Below are 13,440 nucleotides of genomic sequence, written 5' to 3' on the forward strand. Positions count from 1 at the left end.
GATTCGATCCCCCAAACTTTCAGTTTGTAGCTGAGTGTTTAACTGTTTGTGCCACCCAGTTGGCCTAATTATGTGAATAATAGAGCTCAAATATGAAATCAAAGGAAGCATATGCAGTATTAAAAATACTGTAGCAGAAAAATGAAGCTACAGTATTCAGTCTCCAATGTTGATGCCCTTTCAAATCCTTAGTTATAAGCTGGTTCTAGGCTCTTTCTATGTCCCTCTTAAGTGTAATTTTAATATATAATGTATATTTAAATAATGTATAAATGTAGATTTTTGCCAATCTCTTGATGAGAAACATCAGCCAAGCTCTTAACCACTGCTCCACCAGGAATCCCATCTATGTACATGTATGTGTATCTGTATATGACTACATATTGTGTATATGTTCATGTGTATGTACATATATGTACGTCTACCTATACATGTTCATCTACACTTACAACTATGTCCTGTGTCTATCTCTATCTCTATGTTTATATCAGGGTTTCTCAACTTCTGCTATAGTGACAGTTTGGACTGGAAATTTTCTTATTGTGTAGAGTTACTCGGCATATAGTAGAATGTTTAGTAACATCCCAGGCTTCCATTAGGTACGAGTAGTACCCTTCTCCTAGTTGTGACATCCAAAATGTCCCAGGCATTGACAAATGTTCCTTGGGGAGCAAATTTTACCCACTTGATAACAAGTTAGATTTCTCTCTTTCCCTCTTTCCTTCTCTCTCTATATTCATGTGCCTATACTTTATTTGTGGGAGGTGGGATTAATTTCAAATAACTGTATTGGAGGGTTTGGATTTATCTTATTCATTTAGCATATTGCCTTTGTATACTAAAGATCTATCAGATGATGCTACATAAACCCTATTGACTATGCTGATGTCTCTATCCACGATAGGTTTCCTGATAGACCTAGATGGACAAACACAATCTAACAGGGCTGAATGAATTCATTCTGTTGGGAATCACAGACCGCCCAGAGCTGCAGGCACCATTGTTCGGGCTGTTCCTCATCATCTACATGATCTCAGTGGTGGGCAACTTGGGCATCATCATCCTCACCAAGATGGACTCCAAGCTACAAACTCCGATGTACTTTTTTCTCAGACACCTGGCTATCACTGATCTTGGTTATTCAACAGCCATGGGACCAAAAATGTTGGTAAATTTTGTTGTGGATGAAAATACTATCTCCTGTTCTTTTTGTGCTACACAGTTAGTTTTCGTTAACATGTTCATAATTAGTGAATTTTTTATTCTGTCAGCAATGTCCTGCGACCGCTATGTGGCCATCTGTAACCCTTTGTGCTACACAGTCATCATGTCACAAAGGACGTGTTTGGTGCTGGTTGCAATCCCCTATCTCTACAGCACATTTTTTTCTCTCCTGGTCACCATAAAGATTTTTAATTTATCCTTCTGTGGCCACAGTGTCATCCGGCATTTCTATTGTGATATTCTCCCCTTGGTATCTTTGCTCTGCTCAGACACAGAGGAAATCAAATTGGTCATTCTCATCTTATCTGTTTTTGATTTGATTTCATCCCTCCTAATAATTCTCGTTTCTTACTTAGTCATAATTGCATCCATTCTCAGGCTGAACTCAGCTGAGGGCAGGCACAAGGCCTTCTCCACCTGTGGATCCCACCTGACTGTGGTAGTAGTGTTCTATGGGAGTTTAATCTTCATGTATCTGCAGCCCAAGTCCATTCAGTCCTTTGACACTGATAAAGTGGCTTCCATATTTTACACCCTGGTGATCCCCATGTTGAATCCCCTGATCTACAGTTTGAGGAATAAAAATGTAAAATATGCCTTACATAGAGCTTTAGAACAATTATGGAATACATTTTCTCAACATTCCCTATAACTTTTGATTTATATGAATTACATTTTGTGCTTTAAACTTTTTTTCTGTGTGCCTCCAGAGGGGATAGGAAGCACAAAATCACAGATAACATGTATTTCTGTTTCTGCCTTCTACCAGTCACTCTACTAAGGCTGTAAGTAGACTAATAAATGAAACAGTACAAGCGTTGCCTTCCTTGAGCAGGAGCAATGCCTTATAAGCATAATAATTAAGAAAGTTGATAGTATATTAGAATGTCTGGAGGATGTTACTTTTTTTTTTTTTTAATGAGAACATTGAATATGTTGAGTGAGATAGTGAAACTAATAGATCCCGGAACATTTCCAAATACCTGGTGTTTTCCTTATCTAGTAGAAAAAAATATATAAAGAAAGTGTGTGTGTGTGTGTGTGTGTGTGTGTGTGTGTGTGTATGCATGCTCACACACACCTCCTATTTTATTTCTTACACTCTGCCCTGGGTGGTTAATTCTGATTAAAACAAGGCTCACTGGGGTGGGTTGGTTCGAGTACTCAGTTATATGAATTTGCTCAAATGTCCACTTTCTAAACCTTGAAATCACTGTCTTTCATCATCAGTGCCTCTACTTTCGTATTTGAGCCCTTAGAGTCCATATACTTTATTTATTTTTATTATTACTATATTGTAATATTAGTATAAACAAAATAAAATTATATTCCACAGGATCAGCTGAGTATCTGGTTTTGTCCAAATTAGCCAATTTTGCCTGTATCAGTGGGTATAGAAGTTAAGACAGATTTATTGAGGTCGGCCACAGAAGTTTCCAGGTTTTTTCATTTTGTCTCTTCAGGACAGATATTGCTTCCTAAATCTGTGCTTTTGTCTCATAGATTTTTATCCTTATCTCTCTAGAAAACAATAATTACTCTTGTTTAGAAGTGATTTTCTAATTGTTTCTGTACCCTTGCATCAGAAGTCTATCGTATGCTGAGTTATGTTTGTTGCCATGGCTTTGTTTGGCTGGATTTTCTTAAATTTGAATAATATGAGTGTGTATTTTGATCAGGATCTATTGTCTGAATTCATGATTTTGATTATCCTGCTTGGAAGAAGCATAAGGAGATAACCCATGGTTAGGACTATGCTGTGTTTCTAGTGAGTGAGGTGTGACATGTAGCATTTTCTATATTTGCCATGATTTCTGGACATAGTTGCTCCATATTCCCTCCTAATTTTCTTTTTTTTTTCTTATTCTTTTAATATTCAAAAAATTTGTAATGAGAAATAATTAAATTTTAGATACACTAAGGTTGTTTTTATAAAAGACTGCAATCTGGGTTTTAGGATAGGACCCTGCAAGGTGGGTTATGATATTTTTGCATATATATAGAGACGAGAAAACCTGTGAGAAAAATACCATTTATAAAGAGAATATCAAAATGGAAATTTAAAACACACCCCATTCTCATTATTCCAAGTGGCTTGATTCAGAAATTTTATTAAGTATTTAGGGAAAAAGAATTAGCCAAGTCTACACAAACTCTTTTACAGAACTGAAGAGAAGGGTATATTTACATCTCCTTTATGAGGATAGGTTAAACCGATATCAAAGGCAGACAAAGACATTAAAAGAAAAGAAAACAACAGAGCACATGTGTGAAAATCTAAAGAAAAATTTAAGAAATTGAGTCTGGCAATATGTAAAGACAATAGTACACTTAATTTGGTGTGCCCCAGGAATGCATGGATAGTTTCCCATTAAAAAAAATTCAATTAACGACATTCATCATAATAACAAATAAACTGGCAAACAAAGCCGTATAACTACATGTACAGAAACGTTTTAAAAGTCTCAATAAATGTGATAAAACTTTGATCAAATTAGTATTAAAAGAGAGCTTTCTCAAACTGAAAGAGGACATCCATGAACAGCCCGCAGTTACCATCACACGTAGTGTGAAAGATTAAATACATTCAGTAAGAGCAGGAAAAAAAAAAAAAAAGTAAATCCCCTCTTACCAAATTTATTCCACATTTTAGGGGATGTTTGAGCTGCCCCGATCTTTAATAACTTTTCCACCAGATCTCCATAATATATACAGAGATAGGACTCAAAACTCAAAAATAATAATATCAATAATAAAATAAAGTAAAAAGAAAAAGAAAACAGCCCAGAAAAATGAGCATAAAAATGAACATTCATTCATTCATAGGCCATATTCTGGTGGCAAATAAGCACATTAAAAATGTGCAATTCATCACTCATCAATGAACTTCAAGTTAAAACATTGATGACATAACTCTACATCTGTTAGAATATCAGGTGTTTAGTAATTATGTGAGAGAAATGGAACATTCATAAACTGCTACTGGAAAATTAAAATCATGAAAATACTTACAAAAAGAATTTCTTTTAAGCATCAGGGTCTTAAAAAGCTGAACATAGTTTTATCCTAAAATTTAACCAATTTACTCATATCTACCCAAGTGAAATGACAGCAGTTAGCCGTATAAATACGTGTACACGAATGTCCAGAACAAGTTGATCTGTAATACTCAAAAACTAAAATCAACCCAAATGTTCATCTGCTTGACAATGGATGAATAAATTGTGGTATTTCCAACAAGTTAATACCACTCTGTCATAAAAACTACTGAATTATTGGTACGTGCAAATACATGGATGAAAAATACAAATGAATACATGGGACTTCGTCAGAATGAAAACAACCCACACTTACACATTTATCCTACAGAAATGAAAACTTACGTTCGTACAAAAATCCTTACACAAATGTGAAAAGAAACATTACTTATAATAGATAAAGCCAGTAACAACCCGAAACGTCCTTCTGTGGGTGAATGGGTAATTAAACTGTACTAAATCCACATATGAAGTAATGCTCAGGAGTAAAAAAAAGAACAAATTATTGATGCACTCAACAGCGTGAATGGACCTCATTAGAATCGTGTGAAGTGAAAAGTCAATCACCAAAGGTGGTGGTTGTTGTTACCTGCCATTGAGTGACTCCAACTCATGGCCACGTTCTGTAAAACAGAAGAAAACATTGCCTGGCCCTGTCCTAGCCTCACAGTCATCAGTATGTCCGAGTACATTGGTGCAGCCACTGTGTCAATCCAGCTTATGGAGGGCTTCCCCCATTCTCGCTGGCCCTCTCGTTCCCCAAATGTGATGTCCTCCTCCAGAAACTTGTTTACCTGAATCAGTAAAGTCAGACAATGTTCTGTGGGAGGCAACAAAATATGTACCATTCAAGAATTTTTGTTTTGTTAGATGTCATCTGGTCAGTTGAAAATCACAGCAATGTATAGGACAGAGTAGAAATGTCCCATAGAGTTGCTTAGGCTGTAATCTTCATGGGTGCAGATGGCCAGGTCTTTTCTCCCTGGAAAGGCTAGTGAGTTCAAACAGCCAACATTTCAGATAGCAATGATTTTTATAAATAAATATATGTATATATATAAGTGGGTTGTTTTTTGGGTACATAAAACCAAACAAAATCCAAAGCTGTTCAGTCGCATCTGACTCGTTATGACCCTATAGGACAAAGTAGAACTGCCCCACAGGGTTTCCAAGAAGCACCTGGTGGATCTGAACTGCCGATCTCTTTTGGCTAAAAGCCAGGCTCTTAACCACTACGCCACATACATATCATAATATAGGAGAAATTAGCAAAAAAAAAAAGTCACAAATGGATACATTATAGATATTTACAATGACAAAATGCAGCAAGAATATTTATTGCACAGCAAGTATATATTCATAATGAAACACTATGCAGACTATCACACTTTACGACAGTGTATTGATATGGTAGAATGTTATATCAATCACAGCAGAACATGCATTAAGGTGAGAAAAAAGTTTTTGAATGAGGATTGGACAGAATGAAAAAACATAAAATATAGAAATGTAATGATGGAAAATAAAACAAAGAAGCAAAAAACATAAACACGTGATGGCAATTGACTAGGAAATGAGAAGCAAGGGTAACGTTTCTGTTTATGAGATCAAAAAGGAAAAAAAAAACCTTGAAAATAGCAGTAACAGCAACAATAACAAAAATAACAGGAAATGAGGAAGTGATACCTCACGCATGCACAATGCATTGCTTTTATTTCATTTAAATCTTTTAAATAATGCAGTAAGAATAACGCAGTAAGAAAGTGTTTAAGCACAACTTCATTTTGTCATCCATTTGAAGAGACCACGGTAAAAATGGGGAATATTGACAGTTCTGTTTTACAGATAGAGAATATTAATGCAGATCCCCATGTGGTACAAATAAACGTTAACAAAGAGTAAAATGCAAGAGCATATGAAATAGATAAACATAGACATACGTACACACTATATGAATAAAAATTTGGTCACTGGTGAATACACAATATCCTGGACAGTTAACCAACCACCCAGACGTATTTTGTTAAGCTTTCATATGCTTCAGGAACAGTCCCCAAATTGCCTGTCATCTCCTCAGGGAGAATCTCCAAGGGTAAAAAAAATCCATAAATTCTTCTTACTCTGCCATGTTAAGAAACACTTGGGGGAGTCAAGACAGAGGCTTCATTACAGGTAAAAAGACAGACTTTTTCCATTTTTTACCAATACCTGAAATGTTTCAGTGACACTTGCAGGGTTCCACCTTTATTCAACAGCAAAATCACTGCAAAATATTAGGATTTCTGAGTCAGTTCTGTGTGCATTCTACTTTTCAAGAGTGCCTGAGACTAGGATCTCTCTCCTTTTTTTTTTTTTTTTTTTGATATCATTATTATTTTTTTCAAACAGTCACTCTCTGTTTCAGTGGCTAAATGCTCATAAGCATATTTGAAGCCTCATCATTATGTCTAAATGGTATTTTTACTTTATATAAGTAACTATATGAATAAAAAAGTAACAGGAAAAAAAAAAAAAAAAGTCCTGGAGCCAATTTGTCCTCAAAGCTACCCCGTGTGCATCAGAGAACTGTGGTCCATAGTTTTTCAATGGCTGTGAACTTTCAGAAGTAGATCTTTCTTTTTTCCAAGGCTCCTCTGACTGGATTTGATCCCCCAACCTTTCAGTTTGTAGCTGAGTGTTTAACTGTTTGCGCCACCCAGGTGGCCTAATTACGTGAATAACAGACCTAATATATGAAAGTAAAGGAAGCATATGCAGTATTAAAAATACTGTAGCAGAATTATGAAGCTACACTATTCAGTCTCCAATGTTGATGTCCTTTCAAATCCTTAGTTATAAGCTGGCTCTACTCTCTTCGTATGTCCCTCTTAAGTGTAATTTAATATATAATTCATATTTTAATACCTGTATAAATGTATATTTTTGCTAACCTCTTGATGAGAAAATAAATTTCCATCTCACAACTCATGTTGAGATGTGAAAAGCAATTTTTAAGAGTTTGCAAAACTTTTAAGTACCCAGTTTTATGATGATTCAATTATATATACCACATTCTTCAATTCCCAGTAGAATCTGGCAGAAATAATACATAATTTTCTCAAGGAATATAGCTTTATAAAAGGAGAATGAGATACTCAACAAAGATAGTAAACTGTGGAAAATAACTTGGTGCTCTCCATGGAACTCCAAAGCTATTGAGAGGAAGTCCTCTTCTCTTCCCTTACCGTACACGAAAAGCAGGACTTAGAAATACAAGTACTTTTTTTTCTTCAGCCTTGCATCATTGCAACTAAACAAGATTTACTTTGCTTTTATTGCATTCATTGATGATACTTGATCTCCTAATTGTAATATCTACTGATACCCAATTCCGAACTTCTTTAAAAAAAAAAATATTGTGTTCTAGGCGAAAGTTTACATAGCAAATTAATTTTCCAATAAAAACTTCTTACACAAAATGTGTCAACACTCTCCTTGTTTCCTTCCTGGCTTCTCTGTGTCCATTAGTAAGGTTCTCTGTCCCTCCCCGCCTTCTTGCCCTCTTGGTCTCCTATAGTTGGTAGTTGTAAGGGGCACATTCTTCACAGATTTTATTGTTTAATTTAATAACCCTGTCTGTTATTGTGCTCAGAGGTGGCCACGGGCAGTGTCTATAGTTTCACATTAGAAAATTATCTTAGGACACTTGTCTCAGGTGTTTCTCCAGGCTCTTTCAAACCAGTAAATCTGGTCTCTTTTTTTTTTTTTTTTTTGAATTTTGTGGTACACTTTTTCCCCATTCTGCCCCAGACCTTGTATTGTGATCCTCCTCAGAGTGGTCTGAAGTCATAGCCAGACACCATCTAGGTCTTCTGGTCTCAGGTTAGAGGAAGCTGTGGTTCATGTGGGCCATATGTCCTTTGGAATATTTGCTTCCTTAAGACTTTTTTTTTTTTTTTTTCTTCATTTTCCTTTGTTCTAAGAGGAAAGAGGCCAATAGTTTCTTTTCTGACATAAGCAGTGTGTGTGTTTAGGATCACAACCATCTAAGTAATGTTTTATATGAGATAGTGGATTCCTCCTGTTACCATTTTATTATTTAATATGATATGATTGTATTTTTCTATTGCTTGATTATTTCTAACTCAGAGGCTGCTGGTCCTGCTATTTACATTGTAATATCATTTCAAACCATTAATTCTTTTACCTTAAACTGCCATCCTCATCCTTCTCGGGCATTTTTAAAAAAATCTCTCATATATTAGGGACATATATTATTCATTTTAATTTAAATATGTTTGTATGAATTATGTACTATATAATAGTTTAAGCCAGAAGATGTCTTTATCCAAAAGGAATTTTTTAATGAAATTTCATTATATAAAATCAATGACATGGACCTCCCTTTCTCCCAATTTGTTCAAGTTTCCTCTCACTATCTTAGATACTTTGATGACAAAATATATCTGATTTGTTACAAACAACTTAGTGTATGTTAGTTATAAAGTAGCTTCTCCTAGGGCAGGACATATTTTAAGTAAATTTATATTCAAAGGCACGGCTGCTAAGGTGATCCTGACTCAACAGTGACCCCAAAGTGTTTCCAAGGCTGTAAATAACTATGGAAGCAGACTGCCACATCTTTCTCCCAGGGAGCCACTGGTGGTTTTGAACTGCAGAGCTTTAGGTAAGCAGTCCATCAGCTTACATTAAAATGTATTAAGTAAAGTAGAAGATGTATAATTCAGGAGCTTGGCACACTGGTGGTCCAATTTTAGTCACGGAGTTGAAGATGGGGGAGAGAACAGCTGGGGTCAGTTACATGGATAACACACTACTCAACCTACTCATCATCATAACCCTGACATAGAAGCTAGGTCAACTAGAACGATTCCTGTATACATATGTAAAGAAAAGTCCTTTCACGTAAAATATTGTCATCATTTTAAAAACAACAACACTATATCCTTGATTTTTGAGACTTATATTGCGATACCTTAAATGCATTGAAACATTTAATCCTCATTTACTTTTCCAACAGTCCTCAAGGAAAGTGTTCATTTTGCAGATGTGAATAAAGAAATTAAGGTATCTTATTCTATAACCCACAAATGGAGATATAACAGGGATTATATCTGCATGGGCCTTCCACCTGGAATATTTCCCCGTATAAAGACAGATAACGCCCAGCATGATCGATTAGATTTTCCTTGTTAATCTAGTGTTCAATACCTGCCAAGTGTATTGTTTCAGTCTTTACCACCTGTGGCACAAGGACTTTTAGAGGACTCTGTTTTGAAGTAAGGCATATTAAATGTTTCCATGTATTTTGAGAATTTGCAGTTTAAAATTTTTATAATGAAATTGGCATTTGTAGTACAAGTTCACAAATGTCATCCTGTAAATGAAAAAAAGGGAAAGTTTAGTAATCACCCATATACCTACCACTTAAAATTTTTAACTTTTTTTATTTTTGCTTCATATATTTATAAGCATTCAAAAACAAAACAAAACAAAACAAAACAAACTCTGTTGCCATCAAGTTGATTCTGACACACGGAGACACTAGAGGACAGAAGAGAACTGCCCCATAGGTTTTTCAAGGAGAGGCTGTTAGATTTAAAGAGCTGATTTTTGGCTTATCAGCCAACCTGTTATCCGCTGCTCCACCAGGAATCCCATCTATGTACATGTATATGTATGTATATTTATATATGTATTGTGTATATGTATATGTGCATGTATGCGTATGTGTGTATGTATTGTGTATATGTACATGTATATGTGCATGTATATATATACATATATGTACATCTACATGTGCATGTACACATACACGTACGTCTTTATCTGTGTCTGTCTCTATCTCTATGTTTACTACAGGGTTTCTCAACTTCTGCCATAGTGACATTTTGGAATGGAAATTTTCTTATTGTGTGGCGTTACCCTGTACATAGTAGAATGTTTTTTTTTTTAGTAATACCCCAGGCTTCCATTAGTTAGGAGTAGTACACTTCTCCTAGATGTGACATCCAAAATGTCCCAGACATTGACAAATGTTCTTTGGGGAGCAAATTTTACCCAACTGATAACAAGTTAGATTTCTCTTTCTTTCCCTCTTTCCTTCTCTCTCTATCTTCATGTATCTATGCTTTACTTGTGGGGCGTAGGTTTAATTTCAAATAACTGTATTGGAAAGTTTGGATTTATCTTAATCATTCAGCATATTGCCTTTCTATACTAAAAATCTACCAGATGGTGCTACATAAAACCTATTGACTACACTGCTGTCTCTATCCAGAATAGGTTTCCTGACAGACCAAGATGGACAAACACAATCTAACAGTGCTGAATGAGTTCATTCTGACGGGAATCACAGACCGCCCAGAGCTCTAGGCTCCATTGTTCGGGCTGTTCCTCATCATCTACATGACCTCAGTGGTGGGCAACTTGGGCATCATCATCCTCACCAAGATGGACTCCAAGCTACAAACACCCATGTACTTTTTTCTCAGACACCTGGCTATCACTGATCTTGGTTATTCAACAGCTGTGGGACCCAAAATGCTAGTCAATTTTGTTGTAGATGAAAATAAAATCTCCTATTATTTTTGTGCTACACAGCTAGCTTTCATTATTTTGTTCGTAAATGGTGAACTTTTCATTCTGTCTGCAATGTCCTATGACCGTTATGTAGCCATCTGTAACCCTCTGCTCTACTCTGTCATCATCTCACAAAGGGTGTGCCATGTGCTGGTGGCAATCCTCTATCTTTATTGTGCATTTGTTTCTCTTATTATCACCACAATGGTTTTTAATTTATCCTTCTGTGGCTGCAATGTCATCAGTCATTTCTACTGTGACACTAATCCCTTGTTATCTTTGCTCTGCTCAGACACACATGAAATTCAATTGATCATTCTCATCTTAGCATCTATTGATTTGATTACATCCATTTTAATAGTTCTTGTTTCTTACCTGCTCATTTTTGTGGCCATTCTCAGGATGCACTCAGGTGTGAGCAGGCACAAGGCCTTCTCCACCTGTGAATCCCACATGACAGTAGTGATAGTGTTCTATGGGACTTTAGTCTTTATGTACATGCAGCCCAACTCCAGTCATTCTTTTGATGCTGATAAAGTGGCTTCCATATTTTACAGCCTGGTTATCCCCATGTTGAATCCCTTGATTTATAGCTTGAGGAGCAAAGATGTAAAATATGCCCTACATAGAACATGGAAAAAAATATGCAACGTCTTTTCTATAGTTTGATTCATTGTATGGTTCCTATGAAATATATGATGGGTTGAAAACCTTGTCTGTGTGCCTCCGTAGGTTTTAGCGAGCACAAATATATTCCACATATATTTATAAATATCTTATGTGTCAGTCACTCTTCTAAATGCATTGATGAACAAAACAGTGTAAACCTTTGCCTTCCTTGAAGTTAAGAGGTGGGTTACAAATATAATAATTAGGTGAATTTTATCATAGAGAAAAATGTGTTGGGGCCCTGGTGGTGCAGTGATTAAAGTGTTGGCTGCTGAGTGAAAGGTCAGTTCAAACCCAGCAGTCAATCCCTGAGAGAAATAATCAGCTTTTACAAAGATTTACAGCCTTGGAAACCCTGTGGGGCAGTACTAGTACTACTCTGTCCTAAATGGTCACTATGATTCAGAATCTCCTGAACAACAGTGCATTTGGGTTTTTTAAGAATATGCTAAAAAACAAAATCCTTTGCCATTGAGTTGATTCTGACTGATAGCAACCCTACAGGACAGAGTAGAACTGCTTCATAGATTTTCCAAGGAGAGGCTGGTGGAATTAAACTGCTGACCTTTTGGTTAGCAGCCAAGCTCTGGCCTAGTGCACTACCATGGCTTCAGGAGAATGTGTTGGGAACCATGAAATCAGCAAAGAGTGAATAAGCTGAGTGGTAGTGGGAAAAGGTGCTGGGTACAAGAGTGCAGTTAGTGATTCTGGTGTTTATTTCAACTATTAGAATAAACTTTGCAGTGTCAGTACTTGTGTTTGTGTATGTGTGTGTTTGTGTAAGCCCTTGCCTTCTGTTTTGGCCTTCGTGGTTTCTGAGGGGGAGGGGTATTAGATTTGGCCAGGTTGCAATGAGTCCCAGGGTAGTGTAATGATTTGAATTACTCACTACAGACCAATATCCCTCAAGAACATAGTTGCAAAACTCTCCAACTAAATTCTAGCCAATAGAATTCAACAACATATCAAAAAATTATTCACCATGACAAAGTGGGATTCGTATTAGGTATGCAGGGATGGTTCAACCTTAGAAAAACAATCAACGTAATCCAACACATACAGAACACAAACAGTAAGAACCAAATGACCTTATCAATTGATGCAGAAAATACATTTGAATAAGTCCTACATCCATTCATGATAAAAGCTCTCAGCAAAATAGGAACAGAAGGGAAATTCTTCAAAATAATAAAGGACATTTATGCAAAAAAAAAAAAAAAAATTTATATGCAAAGCCAACAACCAACATCATCCTAAATGAAGAGAGTCTGAAACCATTCCCTTTGAGAACAGGAACCAGACAAGGATGCATTTTATCACCATGCTTATTCAACATTGTTCTGGAGGTCCTAGCCAGAGCAATTAGGCAAGAAAAAGAAATAGAGGCCATCCAAACTGGTAAGGATGAATTAAAAGTAACTCGATTTGTAGCTGACATGATTTTATACACAGAAAAAACCCCAAGAATCCACAAGAATACTACTGGAACTAATAGAGGATTTCAGCAAGGCATCAAGATATGAGATAAACATACAAAAATCAGTTAGATTCCTGACACCAACAAAGAGGACTTTTTGGAGAGGAAGTCACCAAATCAATACCATTTACAATAGCCTGCAAGAAGGTAAAATATTTTCGGAATAAATCTAACCATAGATGTAAAAGACCTATACAAAGAAAACTACAAGACACTATTGCAAGAAACAAAAAGAGATACACAGACGTGGAAAAACATACTTTGGTCACAGATAGGAAGACTCGACATTGTGAAATTATCAATTCTACCCAAAGTGATCTACAGATAAAATGTAATCCCAATTCAAATTCCAAAGCATTTTTTTAAAGAGATGGAGAAACAAATGACCTAATTCATATGGAAAAGGAAGAGGTCCCAAATAAGTAAAGCACTACTGGAGAAGAAGAGTGA

The 13,440-nt window shown here is 36.0% G+C and overlaps 1 protein-coding gene across 1 annotated transcript; it reads left to right on the forward strand.

The window, feature by feature from the left end:
* Positions 1-922: 922 nt before the first annotated feature.
* Positions 923-1,876, forward strand: LOC126080524 (olfactory receptor 8K3-like). The gene has a single exon (XM_049891725.1). The coding sequence runs from the start codon at positions 923-925 to the stop codon at positions 1,874-1,876; it is 954 nt and encodes a 317-aa protein (XP_049747682.1).
* Positions 1,877-13,440: the final 11,564 nt, after the last annotated feature.

Source organism: Elephas maximus, chromosome 7 (genome assembly GCF_024166365.1).
Source record: "Elephas maximus indicus isolate mEleMax1 chromosome 7, mEleMax1 primary haplotype, whole genome shotgun sequence".
In the NCBI taxonomy this organism is placed as follows: domain Eukaryota; kingdom Metazoa; phylum Chordata; class Mammalia; order Proboscidea; family Elephantidae; genus Elephas; species Elephas maximus.